Here is an 18,853-nt window from a genome sequence, read left to right as displayed (position 1 = left end):
ACTGTGTGACCATTCTGTTTTTACAGTTTGGCGATGAGTGTGTGTGTGTGTGTTGGGGGAGGGGTACGTGGGAGTAATGCTTGACTGATTATTACCACTCCAACCTGTGTAATCCCACCGTGAATGTTTGCTTTGAGAAGAGTTTAACATCACAGAGGGGGTTTGACTGAAAACACAGTGCTGCCTGGATTATTTAAGTTATAGAAGAGAGAGGAGAGAATTTGGCTATTCATTATTGGCTAAACTGTATGTTCAGGAGGTGGGGTGAAAAGGCACTGATTATTTGCTCAAGTCCACTTGGTGTCCACCAGGAGAGCTCCACATAACAAAGCCTCGTAAAGAGGCTTTCTGCTGTCAGAAATATGCAAATAAAAAAGACAGGACGAGAAAATGAATGCACACGGTGTCACATTTAAAGACAACGTGCACCCAAAGTGACACTCTCTTTTGTTAATAAGGCCTCCTTCCTCTCCTCATGGTATGTTGAGGTGCCTCCTGCGTGAACCTTCTGCGCCCATCCCCCTCTTCGCTCTGCCAACCCAACACCCCACCTGTGTACTTGGCAGTGTGCATCTCGGGCAAAGGCACGTACTTCGAAACAAACTGGCTGGCAGTACTGTCTGGGACGAGGGGGGGAACGGGGGCGGAGGTTGTTTCAGGAGCCTGACCTGAGGCACATGGACGGCGTTCAACTAACACAGAGTTGGGAATGGCGGGCGAGAGGGAAAGAGAGAGGCGGGCAGCGGCGCGAGCTGGGGCCAACTGACTGAGAGCCTCTTTCAGGGACCTGTTGGCTCATCCAAACCTGCAATGGAGAGCTCCGGCCAAGACAGCACTCCAACACGATTCAGAGTTGTTTTCATGGTTGTGTTATGCAGCTATATGTAAAAAAAAAAGGCACGACAGTGGAAGCTGAAAGCTACGTCTTATTTTTCTGGTGTTATGAGTTGAAAGTGGCTGGGAACCAGACTATGTGAGGCAGGCGACATTGCAAGGGCGCTCTACAAGTGTGCGAGCGCAGCTTCTAAGGTGGTCTCGAGACATTTTGGGGGGAGGCGGTTAATGGATATGGATACGGATCCGTGTTCCTTGTGGCACAGTGAATGGGCTGAGCATTCCCAAGCAACCACGAGCGACGGCGTAATAATTCCTCTACTCCTGTGTGCTTCCCACCTGGGACAATGGCACACCACCAGGTTACCATGGTAACAGTAACAACCGTACAAGCACTTGTCTCTTTAGAGGCGAGTGAATAAGGGAATATCTTGAAAGGAGCTTGAGTGACAAAGGGCCTTGACCGCCCCCAAAAGTTTCCCACTGTTCTGATGTAATTACCGAATGGCCCCGACGACAACAACGACAGAAACAACACACACACACACACACACACACACAAAGGTCTCCTTTTCACATCTGAAGAAGGGGAAGTGGTGTAATTTAGATTTTTTTCTGACGTCTATGGTCGGCAAAGGGATGGGGGCAGGCAGAGTTGCAGGAGAATGTTTTGAACTGGGGCCGGGCCCTCTGGGGCCCACCTACATGGATTTGGCCTTTCAACCATGAGACCTTTATTATTTTCACTCCTTCTAATATTATTACAGGCGTTGGGGTAATGAGATGGCGTTTGTTGAAAGGAATATTAAAAAACTATTTATAATCCCATGAAAACGCAAATGAAAGGAAGGTACCTACGTTTGAAGTTAACTCATAACACCAACCGAGTTCTCAATTACCAGTTTCTATCGAGGCTTCTCTCTCAGGGATGGCCCACTATAAAAATTTGATACATATTGCAAGAGAATAAAAACCTTCGCCATTTAGTCTGCTGGAAACATCTGCCAGTGAGTAGGAAGTCTTTGTCACCATCATCTCTGAACTAAAGTATTAACGTTCACAGACTATTGAGAGGGAAGATCTACATTAGTAAGGCAGAGGAGGAGAGGCCTACCGTGGAGCTGGTAGTCCACGGATATGTCGGAAGGGGCCTGGCGTACGGCGGACCTCCTGTAGACCACGTGCACCCTCCCCTTCTCTTCGTGCTCCTGCGCGCCCCTCTCCAGCGGCTCAATGAAGTATTCATCCGAACTGGTGCGAATCATGCCTGCCTGCAGAAAAACAACACCAAGGCCAAAGTGAACAACAACAACAAAGCATAAAACAGAGGCTTTCCCACTGAGTGCTTTTTTTCTAGCTTTTCTAGTCGTTTTTTCTAGTCGCTCCCTCCTGGTTATCCTTTGTTCGTATCTGTCTTTTGGCCTAATTTTCCCACTTTCCTTGTCATTATCATTGTCTCTATCTACCAACTGTATAATGGAGAAGACATTTCAATGGTGTCAGATCCCTTTTCCTTGTGATACGTAAGCATCCCTTATTATCTCTTCACATGTGAATACAAATTGCTAACAGTGATACTGAAATACATAGCGGAGACATACACCCCCTCTCTTTGATCACTGCTGTGTTTGTTATGAGGCTGACAACACATGAAGGTATAGACAGCATAGGACGCCCCTCTCAGCTGTAGATGTCCGTGCTGCATGCAGCACTGATATTTGCATTCAAGGACTGTAGTGTAAGCTTTGAAGAGCCAGTAATGACCACCTGGGATGATGACACAGTCAGAGAACACAAACACATTCTGAACGAAAACAGTTAAAGACTGGAGTGGGTATATGGCATTACAGAGTGCATTACAAATAAAATGAATTATTATTATTATTATTATTATTGTATATTAGAATGTGCATCACAAACTGGAACTGCAAACTGAGATGGAATACTGTGCTATATTAGTATCTAGTGTTATAAGACCACTACTTATCGTGTAGTCAACTCATGGAACAGCCAGTCAATCATACTTTGGGCATGAAGCCAGCTTGAAATATTGAAAATTGTGGATCTGCCTATCTGCTCATGGACAAAAGAGAAACTTCAGCTACAATGAAACAAATCAGTGATTACCCAGGCAATCACAATTCTACTCAAAAGAATGGACTTTAGGTGTCTAATAAGAACAAAAACAGCAACAACAACAACAACTGCAATGCAACAAAGTATGTGACCACTCAAAAGGGAAATATGAAAAGAAGATATAGGACATCAGCGAGAGACTAAGAAAATGTTGCTTCCAAATCAAATCCATGCCAATACAATAGAGAGACCACCACAGGAGAGGGACCTGATAATGATGGAGCAAATAGCTTCTCTATAGAGGGCAATGTCTCGACTGACCCCTGTCACAGCTCAAATGTAATTAGTTTTAAGCCATTCATCATTTAGAATTGTTCAGCTGCCAGAACTACTGTCATAGTTTAGAAATGAGAAGTTGTTGAAGTAGTAGTAGCTGTTAGTAGATGTTATTCTTGGAGTAGTGGTAGCTGTTAGTAGATGTTATTCTTGGAGTAGTGGTAGCTGTTAGTAGATGTTATTCTTAGAGTAGTAGTTGCTATTAGTAGATGTTATTCTTGGAGTAGTGGTAGCTGTTAGTAGATGTTATTCTTGGAGTAGTAGTTGCTATTAGTAGATGTTATTCTTGGAGTAGTGGTAGCTGTTAGTAGATGTTATTCTTAGAGTAGTAGTTGCTATTAGTAGATGTTATTCTTGGAGTAGTGGTAGCTGTTAGTAGATGTTATTCTTGGAGTAGTAGTTGCTATTAGTAGATGTTATTCTTGGAGTATAGGTAGCTGTTAGTAGATGTTATTCTTGGAGTAGTAGTAATGGTAGTAGGAGTAGTAGGTATTGTACTAGTACAAGTATAAGTGTATTCGTCTGTTGATATTGTTTGGAGGTTTGTTTTTCCATAACAATACTCCATACTCAGGCATTTCCTAATTGTCTGACCTTTGCTGCATCAAACAATCTCAATCTCAGCTGAACGTTCACTATCTCCTCCCATCTCTTGTGCTATCATGCCTTTATTGTATGTATTCCATACATATGCCTGCATTTACATAATTTCTCATGCACATCACACTTCAAGCATCCTGCACCTGTTTCATACATTTCCCACATGTTTTCTCGGGAGCAAAATTTGGCATGTTTACAGAAAAAGGAGACTTGAGATTATTTTACACATTTACAAATCTGATTACGCACACACACACACACAGATTGAGATATATTTACACAACTCTCCACACACGTTTGCAAATAATTCTGCTACAATAATGCCGCCATAGCTCAACATGGTTATTACTTATGTCCTAAATTATATTTAGAAATATAATGCTATTGAAGTTGCAAATCATTGTGATGACTTTAAAACTATTCCTTTTATCTAACCTTCATTATATTTAATTGTTGTTGATTTCTGTTCCCCTGAGACACTAATTAATTTTTTGTTGTTGTGGGGCAATTACTTAATAATTACTCACAGCCATAATTACTTTCACTTGTGGATTGAAGTAATGCATTAACCAGGAATTGAACCGTCATAATTGATGTGCATTTATCTTAAAAAAAAAAAAAACATTTCGTGTGTGTATCTTGTGTGTGAGTGTAAGTGTGTGTGTGTGTGTGTGTGTGTGTGTGTGTGTGTGTGTGTGTGTGTTCGGTGTGTGTGCAACTACAAGCGTTTCTTATGTTCCTATCTGAACATGGTACCAAGAGCATATCTGCAGCTTTTGCGGCCTTGTAAATGAGTATTCTTCAACAGCAACACCAGCACAAAAAATATACCCCCCTGCACTGCATGCACCAAATGCTGAAATTATGTGAGATCGTTTCATGTTACTGATTTCATGTTACTGAATTTTTCGATCTTTCTTTGCATGCATTCAGTGGCATGCATACATGTGTGCATGGGCTTCAGTGCAAGTCTTAACAGTTACTGTATATGCACACACATTTTTCTCTCTCTCTCTCCCTCTCTCGCTTTCTCTGTAGGTGTGTTTGTGTGTGTGTATCCCGCTGTGCATCAGTGTGTGTGTTTATGTGTGTGTGAGGGAGTGTGCATTTGTGTGACTGTGAATGTCTGTGTGAGCGTGTGATTGACTGTTTGTGTGCGTGTTTGTCTGAGCGTGAGTTTATATATGTCAGAATGTGTGTGTGCGTGTGTGTGTGTGTGTGTGTGTGTGTGTGTGTTTGTGTGTGTGTGTGTGTGTGTGTGTGTGTGTGTGTGTGTGTGTCTGCCCCAGCGAGCGAGCAAGACGTTTTTGAAACAGCCCCTCAGTTTTTCGTCGAGCCTCCCCATCCCCAGCCCCAGTGCAGGCCTCCTGTACACAGACTTGCCTCTCAGAAGGCCCGCTGGAATGTGCTCAACACCGGCTTTCTCAGCTCTCATCGTCATACCTCAACCAGCCCTCAGTACCATCCTGTGTGCTCCAGAGAGGGAGTGTGAGTGTGTGTGTGTGTGTGTGTGTGTGTGTGTGTGTGTGTGTGTGTGTGTGTGTGTGTGTGTGTGTGTGTGTGTGTGTGTGTGTGTGTGTGCGTGCGTGCGTGCGTGTGTGTGTGCGTGTGTGTGCACACACTTGTTTCATTCTTGTCGGGCCTTGCACAATGTTTCCCACTTCCCTCCCGGCACAAGGCTTACACACAGCACCTACATGAGTCTCTCTCTCTCTCTCTCTCTCTCTCTCTCTCTCTCTCTCTCTTTCTTTCTCTCTCTCTCTCTCTATCTTTCTCTCTCTCTCTCTCTCTCACATGCACACTCACTCATGGACTTGGCCATGAGAAATCTATGAATCCCTGATGAAAGTTAACTGCAAATGTTTGCCATAGCTATGATAAATATCAAACGCATTACTGTGAAATGATCAATCATTCATCCTGAAATAAACTTGAAGGTCACAAACTAACAGCCTATGAATATATTACTCTGTAACCAACATCAACCTCAGCTTTGTGTTCCTTGTCATGCCACTTTACTTTTAAATTTGCATATCGATTTGATAAATCCTAGAAATATGGATATTTATAAACCAATTCTATTTATCTCGACTGCTAATCATGATGATCTACATGTTGTATGTTATACTTTGTGATCCAAATGCTGTTTTAGGGTGCCCACCCAACTTCCATTCTGAATGGAGCCTTCAGCTTTTGAGCTAGGGCAATGAAATGAGATTATGATGACAAAATGTTAATACATAGGTTTGTCTGGCCCAAGAATATCAATGTTTCACATGGCCATTACAAAAACAAGCGGCATCCTGCCCTTTATTATAGCTGCCTCATGAATTACTGAGATCAGCCTGCCTGTGTCAACCACATAACCCTGGCTTACCAGCTCCACTGAAGTCACTCTGAGACAGCAATAAACCGCCAGCATTGACTCTATAGTCTTCCCTGGTGGGGTTGCGAGGGCCGCAGCAATTTAGGACAGAGCATTAATCTCCTCCATTGCATTGCCCTCCACGACCTTTCCAGAAGGTTGCTGGGGGTCGCTCCTGATTCTTGTGCCTCTTTAGGATCAGATGTGCATTTGGATGTCTGGTGACCCCGATGCCTGGGAGTATTTTTACCAAGGCCAAGAGGTGCTTGCTACCCACGGTTCAGATAAGGGGTCCGTGGAAGTGGCTGCCTGCTGACCTGTTCTAATCTCTCCTCTGCGCTAGTTTAAGGAACAGAAGATGACATCTGTAAAAAGTCATTTTTCAGGCACAAAAGAGCACTCCGATGAGAATGTCAGGGAGGTGCGGGAACAACCTTTATGTTTGAGAGGGGGAAATGTATGAGCAAACTCGAGTCATTTTTTTATCTTCATGACTTTCAATGGCAAGGGTAAAGGAGCGTTTAAAGTAGGAGGCACCTCAAATGGCAGTCGTTTAGACAATAAAAAAAAGGGTGAATGGCTTGCAGTCATTTAGCTTTCAACTTGTGATGTGTCCTAGCAGAGCTGCCATCAAGAATGAACACTCTCAGCCTGGGGAGAAAACTGTCTAACAAACAAACAGACTGTACTAACAAAGACATGTATCATTGTCCAAAATGAAGACTATGCCAAACTATGAGTCAGGAGTTCAACACTTCTAAGGAATTACTTGGGTGAACCTCATATTTTTGTGATCAAAGACTCCGCATTAGTATGCTCTTCAGTTTACTGCACTGGTAAGTGGGACATTTTTGGGCGAGGGTGGTGTGAGAGTTCCACATCCAGAGCTGTGACTCTTTCTGTGAACAATTTCTCCTACCTCATCAGCAATTCCACAAAAAAAATGGTTTATTCCATTTTATACTCAGTTTTGCATCATTTATCAAAGTCTTGTTTTTTCTTCCGACAAATGCGTCAAGGAGGACACAGAATCGATGCAATCTAACAAGAGAACCGTGCACACAACGTTTCATCCAGGAGCCATCCTAAAGATTAATGACTGCATTTCCTAAAAGGATGGCAAGACTTTTATCAGTCCAACTAAAACGACGCCACTACCCTGGAGTTATCATCCTGGGTCCAAGGTTATGATGCAATCATCTTCAGACATAGTTCACAGAGGCATTTTGGGTCAATAGCATCTAAAATAGAGATTATAGGGCATTTGGTGACATAAATACGCAACCTAGCAAGATTTGATCAGTGCTGATCAAATGATTTCGTTGGTGTAGTCTGAAACCTAAAATAATTAGCGCACTACTTTGAGGCAAATGGATTTTTAAATGCTTCTCATGGCAAATTGATATATGCGATTAACTTAGATTAATTAATCATAAAGCATGTACTTAATTACAAATATTTGTTATTGCTTGACAGCCCAAAAAAGGAGATGTTTTCCTCTACAAAATTAACGTTGAGCCACATGCTGAAAAAAATATGTCTATTTCACCAGCTTTTCTTTGGCAGCAGGAAATGCTAAAACATGTTTGACTTCCTAAAGTTTAAGAAATATGATTGTGTAAGTGAAAAGAATGCTGTCACCAGATTTATGTGGAATAAAGCTGAGCCGTTGTGTGTCAGGTTAGACATTCGGCCAGTCGGAAAGAGTCTCATCAATTCAGGGTCAGAGCCACAGATCCAACGTGGAATACTATTTTAATCTTAATCAGATTTAGAAATCACAATGTCTTAAAGCCAATAAGACAATTTCACACTTTCACCTGAACTACAAGAACTACATGTACATAAACATTAAAGGCTGGCATATCAGCAGTGCACCCCTCTAAACTGGAGAGCAATAGGGTAATGTGCAATGCCAAACAGTTTGAAAAGTACATCCCAACGGTGCACACAAATTAAACCAATACAATACTCTAGTTTAATAACACCAGTAACATTAACAGACCAACTAAGTTGCCATAAGCTAATCACACAAGGCTACACATCTGGTGCCATAGCTAGTGCCTTCCACAAGGCAAATATGTGTGCTTTCTTTGTTTCAGGTATTTGTATACATGTATGTATGTACATTAGTCAGGACTAGAAAAGCAAAACACAAGCAAAGGCAATAAAAGGCCTGAAACAGACAACCAAGAAAACAAAGCAAGTTAAGTGTGATGTGGAGAAACACTGTCTTTTTCATCATGCCTTCAAAATTACACCACTGTGGCGGCAATAGGGGCATTTAGACTTTATGACAAGAGAAATCTACTTGCTGCAACTTCCATTGTGGTGACCACCCTGCCTGTTTTGTTGCCCGTGGCCAGCAGGCCGTATGGAGTGGACAATCGCAGGTGGCTTTGACTGAGCTCAGCCTGCCATTACCTAAACAGAAGCTCTCTAAAAGGGATCAAGAGTTCTGTGTTCCATCAGTTTAATATCCACAGCATCAGCGAGGGCCAAGCAGACAGTGCAGCTCTGCCAAGACAAACATATGGGATTCGGCTGAAGGGGTCCAGTTTTCTGAGACGGCCCTCCAGCCTAAACTTCTTAAGGAGCCGGTATGAACGTGCTTTATTTAAAAAGGTACTGCCACTTTCAAAAAGCCTGGATTCAGTGGAGACACTGCTACCTTTCACCCTCCGTGTTGTTTAAAGGTGTGTTTGCTTTAGAAATGTGTGCAAACCTTCGTCATCATTACCTACCATTTTCATCCCTCCCCTTTAAAAAAAGGAACTTTAAGGAAAAATTACACCAGCTAATTTCTCTCAAATCGAAAAAAGGGAGAAAAAATCCCAAAGGGGAAAAAGAAGAATTCCTGTATTTTTATTAAGGTAAATACAAATAAATAAGATATATATTACACCTGTGTATATCATAAAAAGCACCTAAGCATTTACTGCATACTGCAAAGGTGGACATTCCAAACAGCAGCTGAGTGTGAAAGGAATCTGGCCTGGCTCCGTTTAAGAATCAGCTGCTTCCTGGAATTTTATTTACAGTCATCCATCACTCCTGTGTACAACCATCAGTCAATCATGCTCTCAAGTGGACAAAAAAAAATAAGGCCAAAAAAACTATAAGAAAATTAAAAAAAATGATTGAATTGAATTTTGATCAGAAGGAAATACAGCCATGTTTAATCTGACTAATTTCTTCTTGAGCACTCAGGCGAATGGTAGAGCATTTCCAAACATTTACCCAGTGCTTCTAAAGGTGGTAAGCAGCAACTGCCTGACCCTAAAATAAAACCAAGCCACCGTGAATGGGCTTCAATGTCTACGGCACTGACAACACAAACTGTGGGCTCCCCTGAAGTTTATGAAGGTCAGATTAAAAACGTACAAACATATAAATATATCAATAAACGCACATTACATGCACTGCAACATCAGTGGCTTCTTGAGAGAGAGGCAAACCTGAAGAAATAGCTTGCCTCTGCATATCCTAGCACACCTCCCCACCGCCACCTCTAACCATATACCAAAACAGTTCTGGGGTCAGGTCTCTGCAACGGGCAAGTCCTTGGCTGAATCAACAAGTAACATCAATAACTATTAGTGAATACAACTCTTGTGCCCGATTGCACTTTGCTGGGCAAGGGCGAATACCTTCGTTTCTTCTTCAGTCACACAGGCTCCTGAAAGGTTAGGGCCTGAGCCTGCTGGAAAACACTCTTCAACAGGCAAGGAGGGGGAAAAAAGGAAATAGCAACTTCTTGGACTTTTTTTTTTCAGTGACCTTTCATTATATTCTCTCCTACTTCACCGTAAACCCACCCAGTATGAAAGACAGTGCAGAAGCACTGTCCAAGTGACCTTTTTAGAGGAAAGTCATTCAACTGACTTAAGAAAAAAATATTTGGCCCTGCTTTGAAAAGGTAATCATGTAAAAAAAAAAAACTGTAACATCATGATTGATAACATGAAGTTCATACAGCTCCAGGGCCTGAAGGCTTTAACAAAGAAACATAAAAGTTGACGTTAAAACCCAAACTGCCACCTGTATCATGCAGCACAACATAATGAACTACTCTGAAATACCCTTCACATTAACTGCTCTGGGAAAAGTGTGCGGTTTTGACCGACTTGATCGCATTGCCCTGTGGTGATGTAACAGTTAACATTAAGCTCTGGATTGCCGCCAACCCGTCTTTATTTAGGTCAATTATTCTGTTCTGCCGCGAGTGCCAAGAGTTTTTCTCCTGATCCAAGCTTTACCTGATTTCTGTCACAGATGCTGAAAGAAGTCATTCACTTTTGCCAATGCTTGGTTGAAAATATGTATTTTCCTCAGAGGGCTGCTGGCTTTTCTGGAGCTGTACATATGTGCTTGAAACATCCCATACATTCAAGCTTCAGCTCTGCAAACAGATGAATGTTAGCTTGCTATGTTTTGATTTCAGGGCAGCTATTATTGTTTCATATTTAACGCAGCTACCGACACGTGCACTTATTGTTCTGCACGAGTTAGTGATTAGGTTGCTTGAGGCATTAAGGCATTTTGGATTGCTGTGTGGGTTATTAAGCATTGGATAATAATAATCATCAGGGGTCTCTATCCTCTCTACAGATTCCTTAGTATAGTGCTTGTTGTTGCGCAACAAGAATTCAGATGTCATGACTAAAACAAAGAAATGATGGAACCTGGGAGCACAAACTTTCCTTGCCTGTGTGAATGTCAATGCCAGAGCTGCAGTGTGTTGTCGGGCTCCATGCACACATTTTCCAGCCACAAAATCAGGCACTTGGAGAACAATTTTAACAGTTTTAGGGAATGTGGCTAATCAAGGATACTTAATCCCAGGGACTATAGCTAGTCAGGGATCCTTTAATCCAGGGAATATGGCTAGTCAATGATACTTCATTCCAGGGAATATGGCTAGTCAATGATACTTCATTCCAGGAAATATGGCTAATCAATGATACTTAATCCCAGGGACTATAGCTAGTCAATGATACTTCATTCCAGAGAATTTGGCTAGTCAAAGATACTTCATTCCAGGCAGGAAAGAGCCATGAGGTCCAGTATGTACTATGAGCTTCACATGACAGAGTGACTGAACACTTGGTCAACACTCCCAAACATATCACAAGCAACTAGTCAACTATGAGTAATTTTGTGTTTGCAGGCTAACTTCAAGCTAACCCTTTACATAACAACTTTACTACAATATATCAACTGAAAATAAGAGGGATACGGGGGCAGCACTACCCTTGCAGTTAGAGGCTAGGGACTGTACCCTATGAAGCTGCTCATCAATCCCCAGTAGAAGACTGGACACAGGTTGTGCTGGAGACTCCCAAGTATGCGTGTGTTCAGTGCTTCATTTGTAAATCAGGAGGTCCCGGGAACAGAGAGGGTGTTGTTCTGGCCGATCAGGGGAAAGAAAAAGTCGGAACCCATAAAAAAAATCCACAGTGCCTGGAGCACGTTGGACAACGCCTAGCTGATAAAACAAAACAAAACTAAACTAAACTGTTATCACAAACGAAGTATTCTTTATTTACATTTAATAATCAGAGTATTCACAATCACAATCACAATCAAAATCAGCAGGGGGCTTGCTGCTCTCTCTCTCTATCGCTCCTTTTATTCCCTGTTGTTTCCTTTCTGTCTATGGGAGGGAAATGGAATTAGGGCCAAAAGTTATATTTACAACCACAAAAGGCAAGCAGGCTAAGAAACTGAACTATCTCGATCTATCCATCAATCTCCTCCACTCCGTTTCAGTGCTGTCCCAGCACAGCACCTACACATAACAAACATCACTGCTACATGCAATTATTTTGCTACAAACAAGCTCCTTCAGTCAACCTTCACTGAACAAGATTATGATGTCCAAAACTGACAGACACGCTTTTACAACTGGCCTGAAGGGGAACAATAGACTGTCATGCTGATGGTCGAAGAGAGATCCTCACCCACCTGTGACATTTAAGGCCCTTTGCCAACCCTACTTTTTAATTTTGTGTTGCTTCGGTGCTCCTCAGCACACCACACAACACCTGACAGGGTGATGACACAATCAGGAGAAGCTCCTCCCCACTACCTTCATGTACAGTACATGTTTGCCTCAAAGAAATCTCCAGCCAACAGGTCTGCAGTTGCTAAACTGTACCACCAAACAGGTGTGTGGAAGAATCAAGCACTATAATTAGGGATTTTACAACGGAGGCAGTATATCCCAAATCCATTTCCATTCTGTAGGATGCCCATAAATGTCACCCACGTTCACTCGGATTGTAGATTCAGAGGCGGCATCGATTTCAACACTATATTCTTTGTCCAGCTCGGCGGGAGCTGGAATGCCCGGCATGAATTAGAGGGGGGGGGCAGCGAGTGAGGGGAGTTCAAAGACGCATCCCATGAACATCGGTGGTGAAAGCAGAAAAAAAAAATAAGGTGAAAGGAGCCGCTGGCAGTGTAGGGAGTGCGAGAAAAAGGGGGAAAAAAGAAAGAGCGACCCTGTGGTCATTAACAGTATTAATCTACTGACAAGGGTTCGGTGGGACGCTCGCCTGGGCGCTGGCCAGATCCTCCTCTGAAGCCACGCCAACAGTCCAATAATGCAATCTGCAGAGATCATCAGCGACACAGCTTAACTTTCTTCAGCACCCGGAGTGACCCCCCCCCTCCCCTCCCCTCCCCTCCAGTCCCAACTCCCCACCCCCACCACCCCCTTCATCCTCTAGCAGGGCAACATACATGAAAGGAGCCAAAGGAGGAGTGACAGAGCATGGTGTTTAGCTCCAAGAAACCTGAGTGCCTAGCTTTAGGGGGAGCACTGAGCCACCCTCTGTTTGGTTCCAGTCCTCCTCTCCATTAGCCTACCCTTACAAACAAAACACAAGCCTGCAATGTATTGCATGAGCCAATTATTAACAATTTTTTTTAACAGAAACTTCAATAGATGCATAGAATATTCAGCATGGAAATCACTGAATAGATGTGTTCCTAATATGGACAATGCATTACATAAGACTGAAACCCACAAAAACAGCTGGGTGCAAGTAATAGACTTGCATCGTTCATTATCTGGTAGCCTATCCGTTGACCTAGTTCCAGATGATGCCTCCCAGTCCTTCTACATGCCTCCTACTCACTTGCCTCCTATACAGAGCCTCCCCCCTAAGCCACCCAGCGACAGACTAAGCAGGGAGGAAGTATCTGCTGCTTAGGCAGTGGGGCAAGAGCTGCCTGTAAAAGACTTCCAGACTCAAAATGGCTGTAATTGGGAGCAGTAAAACACACACCTAGACAGGACCATGAGTATCAATTTAGATCGTTCTGAATAATATCATGTCTGCTTGTGCTAAAAGTGTGCAGCAGTAATGGGCAAGTCTGTAATATCTCTTATCCATGACTCACTGCAAGGACAATATGCCCTTGTCACTCCTGAACCTGCCTTCAGTTTTACTCCAGTTTTACTACTTCTACTAATATAATACAAATGCAATACTACTTTAAATGTTGCTTTGGCTTATGTAATTCAATTATTTATTCCTGAAAATGTGTGATCCACCATTCCATTTTGAATCAAATTAAATAATTTTCTACCAAAAACATATTCATTTTGAATATAGTTTAATGTATTCTTGATCATTTGCATGTAAACTGCTTAAATAAGTAAATCAACCCATATTGAATGTCATGCAGGTGTAAAGCTAACATTAAGCATGTTAGTATGTAGGTCATCAACCATCACAGAGGTTCAGCCATACCTGTCTCTACAAAGAGCTTTGAATTTTCACCAATTGCCTACGACTCCACAGACACCCAGCACATTCCAGTGGTTTCGAAGGGGCATAGGGAGCGCATGTTGTTTCTCCATAACCTAATTGGATGTGCGGCCCAACTAATACAGTGAAACTAGCGTGCAAGCAGCGGTCAACCCAAGCCACCACATGCAGCTCAGGCAACATAACCCATCCACCCGCCTCAACAATGAGGATACATTTACCCCTATCGCCTCAAATCAGGTGTTTCTGTCCAAAATCGCTGCACAGTCCATTCTGTACTTTAAATCCAAGACTAATCCTTCCCTGACTCTGTACTCCAGAGGGACAGTGTTTACGCCATGGGGGGAAATGGGGAGGGCAGCTAATTTGTGCAGATCTCAGGGTGACCCAAGGTTCACTCAACTCTGGTATCATTTTGGATGTTAGCCCAAGGGTTGCAGAGTTCATCGTAAGAAAGGCAGGGACAGGAAAAGGCACACACTAGAGTGAATGGCTTGTCCCCACACACTGATCGGATGTGAAGACATGCCACACTTTAATGAAGAAGGGAGAGATTCCTCCAAATTCTTCAGACATTGCATGGCCTTAAGAAGTGCAGGAGAAAAGGCTGCTCTTAGCTGTGATTTCTTTACCAAGAAGTAATAAATAAATGGACAGGGCTGTTTTGTCTGAGCCATCAAACAAGATAAATTCAAAGCCAAAGTAAACTCCGACAGATTGCAGCCATGTGAAACACATGGTTAAATGGATGATTACCTTATGGGAATACACCCAATACTACAGGAAGACCTCATTCAAGTTTGCAATCAGTGTAAACCTAATTTGATGATGCATATCAGTCAGAGACAAACACTGACTGAACGGAATATTGAATTTGCACTGATTGTTGAATTACCAGGTAGTATTGTACGAATAAACACACATCACTGACTAAGACCTTGATTAGTAATATATACAGTTTTTCAATTACTGTAAATGTGTATGTTCTTTTCTGATTTGAAAACATTGCATTTGCATCTGATTCATGAGGCACTTACCAGCCCATCGCAGTTGTTAATGGCAACGGAAGCTCCAGGCACGTCCGTGATGTCGCCAACGAAGGTGCAGTCTGTTTTGAGGAGCTCTCGATTCAGTATCCTGTCCGTGCGAATGCTGGAGCGGTTCCCGCTTTCCGTCGAGTTGCCGTTGTCCTCCACGAACGCCTCTACCTCATCGTGCCACTCAACCATGGCCCCCGGGGCCACCAGCCACCGGTTGGGGTGCAGCCGCAGGTGGAACTCCTTGCCGAAGGCGGTGATGTTGAAGAAGAGTTTCTCGCTCTGCTCCAGGCTCAGCGAGGCGTCCCGCTTTACCCGCTGCTTGTGGTTGGCCGAGAGCAGGTGCGACAGATAGTGCCCCTCCGAGTCGGTGCTGATGGGGGTGATTAGACCGTACTCCCTCAGCCTGCTCTTGAGGAACTCTGGAAGCAAGGCAAGGCAAGACGGGCATGTAGAAAAGTGCAAGCATCAGACCTACTCAAGAAGCATTAGGTTCTCAGGAACTCACTACCATGGGAAAGACCAGGGCCCATTAATGTTTTATCACGTTTTGCAAGATTAAAACTAAACATCTATGCATGTGTATGTGTATGTGTATGTGTTGGGGACAGAGGTTGGAGTTACGGAGTAATAAGGGAATCAACTACTAGATGGCAGTTAATCTTAACCAGGTATCTTTGTTTGGTTTCTACTGTGATCCTTATTCACTTGCTCATTCGTGGTAAACTTAGCAGTTAAATTAAGCTTATAGGCCTAAAACAGTTTATTTCATTCCAACGCTATTTTTCCACCAACATTTGGACTGGCTTCTAAACATACAGTAAAAATGATGGCTTGCGTACAGGTAGGCCTCTAAAATATATTAAAAAAAATAAATATATAGTGGAGCCAGAAATGTTGAACCTTGTAATTTGCCTATGGTACTTCTGGCTACAACATGAAATAAAAGCAGATGTCATTGTTTGACCTATATACAAAATTGCATGCTTTACGCCCCACAGAAGTCTGGTTTTGGACACATTTGATGCAAGTGTCAGACATACAGTGTCAGAAATCTTAACCAAGCACAGTTTTTGGTCCAGCTGTCACTTATCAAACACTAACAGAGGGACTACTGGAGGAACTTCCTAATTCTTGTCAGCACATAAACGTCTCCCTTAGTATAGCAGACTAAGCCTGATACAAATCTGAGAAACAGGCCATGTGTTTGGGGGGAAATTATTCACTTATGGCCTATTGCCTGTAATCACTGAATTAAACTACTGTATAATAGAACTGTGTTCTGCATTCACATGCTAGACATCCTATCATGGGGCAACTGTGAAAAAGCTAAATAGTTTGTTTCTGCCAAATAATGTATCATTATATTTCAACTCACAAAAAAATACATTGTTCATTTAAATAAAAAATAAAAAATACATAACTGCCAATGATCTGGGATAAATCAAGCAAAGATTTGACATACAGTTTAATACTAAGGAGTGTGATGCAATGCTGAGGTCAATGTTTGGACAAACGTATGAAAGACATACTTGTAATACTTGCTGTTTAGTAACCAAAAACAACGGAGATGTTTCATTCATTTTTAATGTGGTTTATTCAGTCCTAGTGAGTGAGATAAGTTACGAGATAAAAGTCTTACCTTCCGTATCTACTTCGCCAGCCTGAAAGAAAAGTCAGAATATAGTTTTACTACAAACCTCCAGGGCAAACTGAACACACACCGATCAAACACAGACAACATTGTATAGGCTACACTTTCCCTAGTCTCTCTCGCTCAGTGACACAATGACATGAAAGATCGTGTTGAATCATGAGTGACTTGGCTAAAGTTCAACTTTCGCTTTCACGTGCTAGAGGGCATGCTCCTTTAAATAAATAAAAAGAATAGTGTCACAGATAATTACCGTGACAATAATGTAGCTTATCTTGCCTACTTCGTTAATCAGAGTAGGCAACGCACTGCAAATAATTATCGTTTAACACAATAGAACAGCTGGTAACATCTGGGTGGTCAGGACAGGACACCTAAACTAGCCTAGCCATGATAATTACATTAATATTACTCTGCCTGACTCCAGCACCAAGACCTCAGAGAATGCTTTTACTTAAGGACTGAACTTCTGTCTGTGTAAGTGTGAAAGTAACTGTCACACTTGCGTCCAGTGCTCAAAATCATTTGTAAAATACCGTATTACTTTTCAGAGTTTTTCGGTCTTTACCAGTGTTTTCCTCAAACATCGCCAATGGAATGAATTAAGTGAACGACGACTGTAGGAAAGAGGTGACTTACCAGGTCGGCTGAAGTCAGACTCACTACAACTCCTACTACAAGTAAGCTCAGTGACAGGAGGACCATCACGAGTCGAGTGCGTTCAACAGCAAAGAAGGAATTTAAAATAATAGTAGAAAAAAAGATTCCAAATCAGATATTTCACTGTACTTTCCGCACAGCGCCGAGAAACTGACGAAAAACACTAATCCAACCATTAAAGTCAGTCAGACAGTGAATCTGCAACAACTTTTCCTCTCCAGGAGACAAACAGTATTAAAGTACAATTAAGTTTAGCGAAAGTTGCAGCACTTGGGTCAATGTGTTTATTATGGCTGAAACGCTGGTTAGTACATCTCTAGCAGACAGAGTTAGTGGAAGCCCCTGCTAACTGGACAGAGCAGTGGTTGAGCTCTTGCAACCTGGCACGTCTCTCTGCCTAATAAACTACAGACCAGCCCTGCTGGTGTGACGTCACACCCTCCTCTTTCCCAAAGAAACACATGGAGGGGGAAAAAAGGAAAAGGAGAATATGCAAGGAAAACACATGGTAATACTTTCTCCTCTCAGATTTGAGCTGCTGGTTCAAAGGCTGAGCCTCAGACGAACAGCAACTTGCTGGTTTATTCAAGTGTACAACCACCCTTATTCAGCCCTGCAACAGCTGTCAACCACACTGACCTTTTTTATTTTGTATCTGTTTAATGCATCATTTTTAGGGTTTGAATGATATTATGTGAGAAATATCTTTACACATGCTATTTTGATTTAATAACCTTTAATACAAGGTAAACCCTCAACAAGCTGACTACACAAAAAAAAGATTACACATACAATTGTTATTACTTATTTGACCTAATTATTGGCAATGCAATGAGCTCAGTAAGAAAGTAGTTTAATAGTTATGATGTGGTCATATTAATTATTCACCTAGTTTTCCAGAAATATGTGGGTTACACAGTGGATTAAACCTGCATAGTACAGAGAAATCACTTGTTCTGAATAAGCTTCTTTGAACTTATAATAATACATTAATTGAACACTTTTCACTAAAATGCTTTTAAAATGCTCCCATACAGACATGGCAAGGGACAACTAGCTTCTCTTTGGGGAAACATCACATGCTATTAAGAACTATGAATTAGTACATAGCCTACATCGGGAAATAATTCACCTGAAACTTATGTCAGGGGAGTTACTGCATTTCTGAACAATTAATTGATTCCTGAACATTTAAACTTTTTAAATGTATTGTCCCTGAATGGGGTTCTGTCAGAATGAGGTAGCTCTTCTCATCACTGTCCTGCTCTTCTGTTGTGCATCTTAAAGTTATATGGATTACAATGTGTGGTAAGAACCACATACAGCAAACCAATGTGTTTACAGCACAGCACAATTGTAAACCAGATGTAATATCAGACCTCTGAATCTGAGAGCTATGGTTTCTGTTCTTGGCTGAGAGCTATGGTTTCTGTTCTTGTCTCTTCTAAAGAATTGCAAAGGATGTGAGAAGCATGGCTGAAAGAACTGATTACATATTGACTCCCCATTC

At 42.2% G+C, this 18,853-nt stretch overlaps 1 protein-coding gene across 5 annotated transcripts in view; it reads right to left on the bottom strand.

The window, feature by feature from the left end:
* Positions 1-17,738, bottom strand: part of adamts3 (ADAM metallopeptidase with thrombospondin type 1 motif, 3) — a 70,221-nt gene extending 52,483 nt beyond the window's left edge. For all 5 annotated transcript variants that reach the window (XM_031570617.2, XM_031570619.2, XM_031570618.2 and 2 more), the window contains exons 1-4: positions 17,323-17,738; positions 16,672-16,693; positions 15,030-15,451; positions 1,949-2,105 (exon numbers count right to left, since the gene is read on the bottom strand). In XM_031570617.2, coding sequence (XP_031426477.1) covers positions 1,949-2,105; positions 15,030-15,451; positions 16,672-16,693; positions 17,323-17,388 — 667 coding nt within the window. In that variant the 5' untranslated portion in view covers positions 17,389-17,738. The remainder of the gene's footprint in view (positions 1-1,948; positions 2,106-15,029; positions 15,452-16,671; positions 16,694-17,322) is intronic.
* Between the last annotated feature and the right edge of the window lie 1,115 nt (positions 17,739-18,853).

The sequence above is a fragment of the Clupea harengus genome, chromosome 7 (genome assembly GCF_900700415.2).
Source record: "Clupea harengus chromosome 7, Ch_v2.0.2, whole genome shotgun sequence".
Taxonomy (NCBI): Eukaryota; Metazoa; Chordata; class Actinopteri; order Clupeiformes; family Clupeidae; genus Clupea; species Clupea harengus.
Note: the sequence above shows the minus strand (reverse complement) of the source record. Positions and strands in the feature narration are given on the sequence as shown.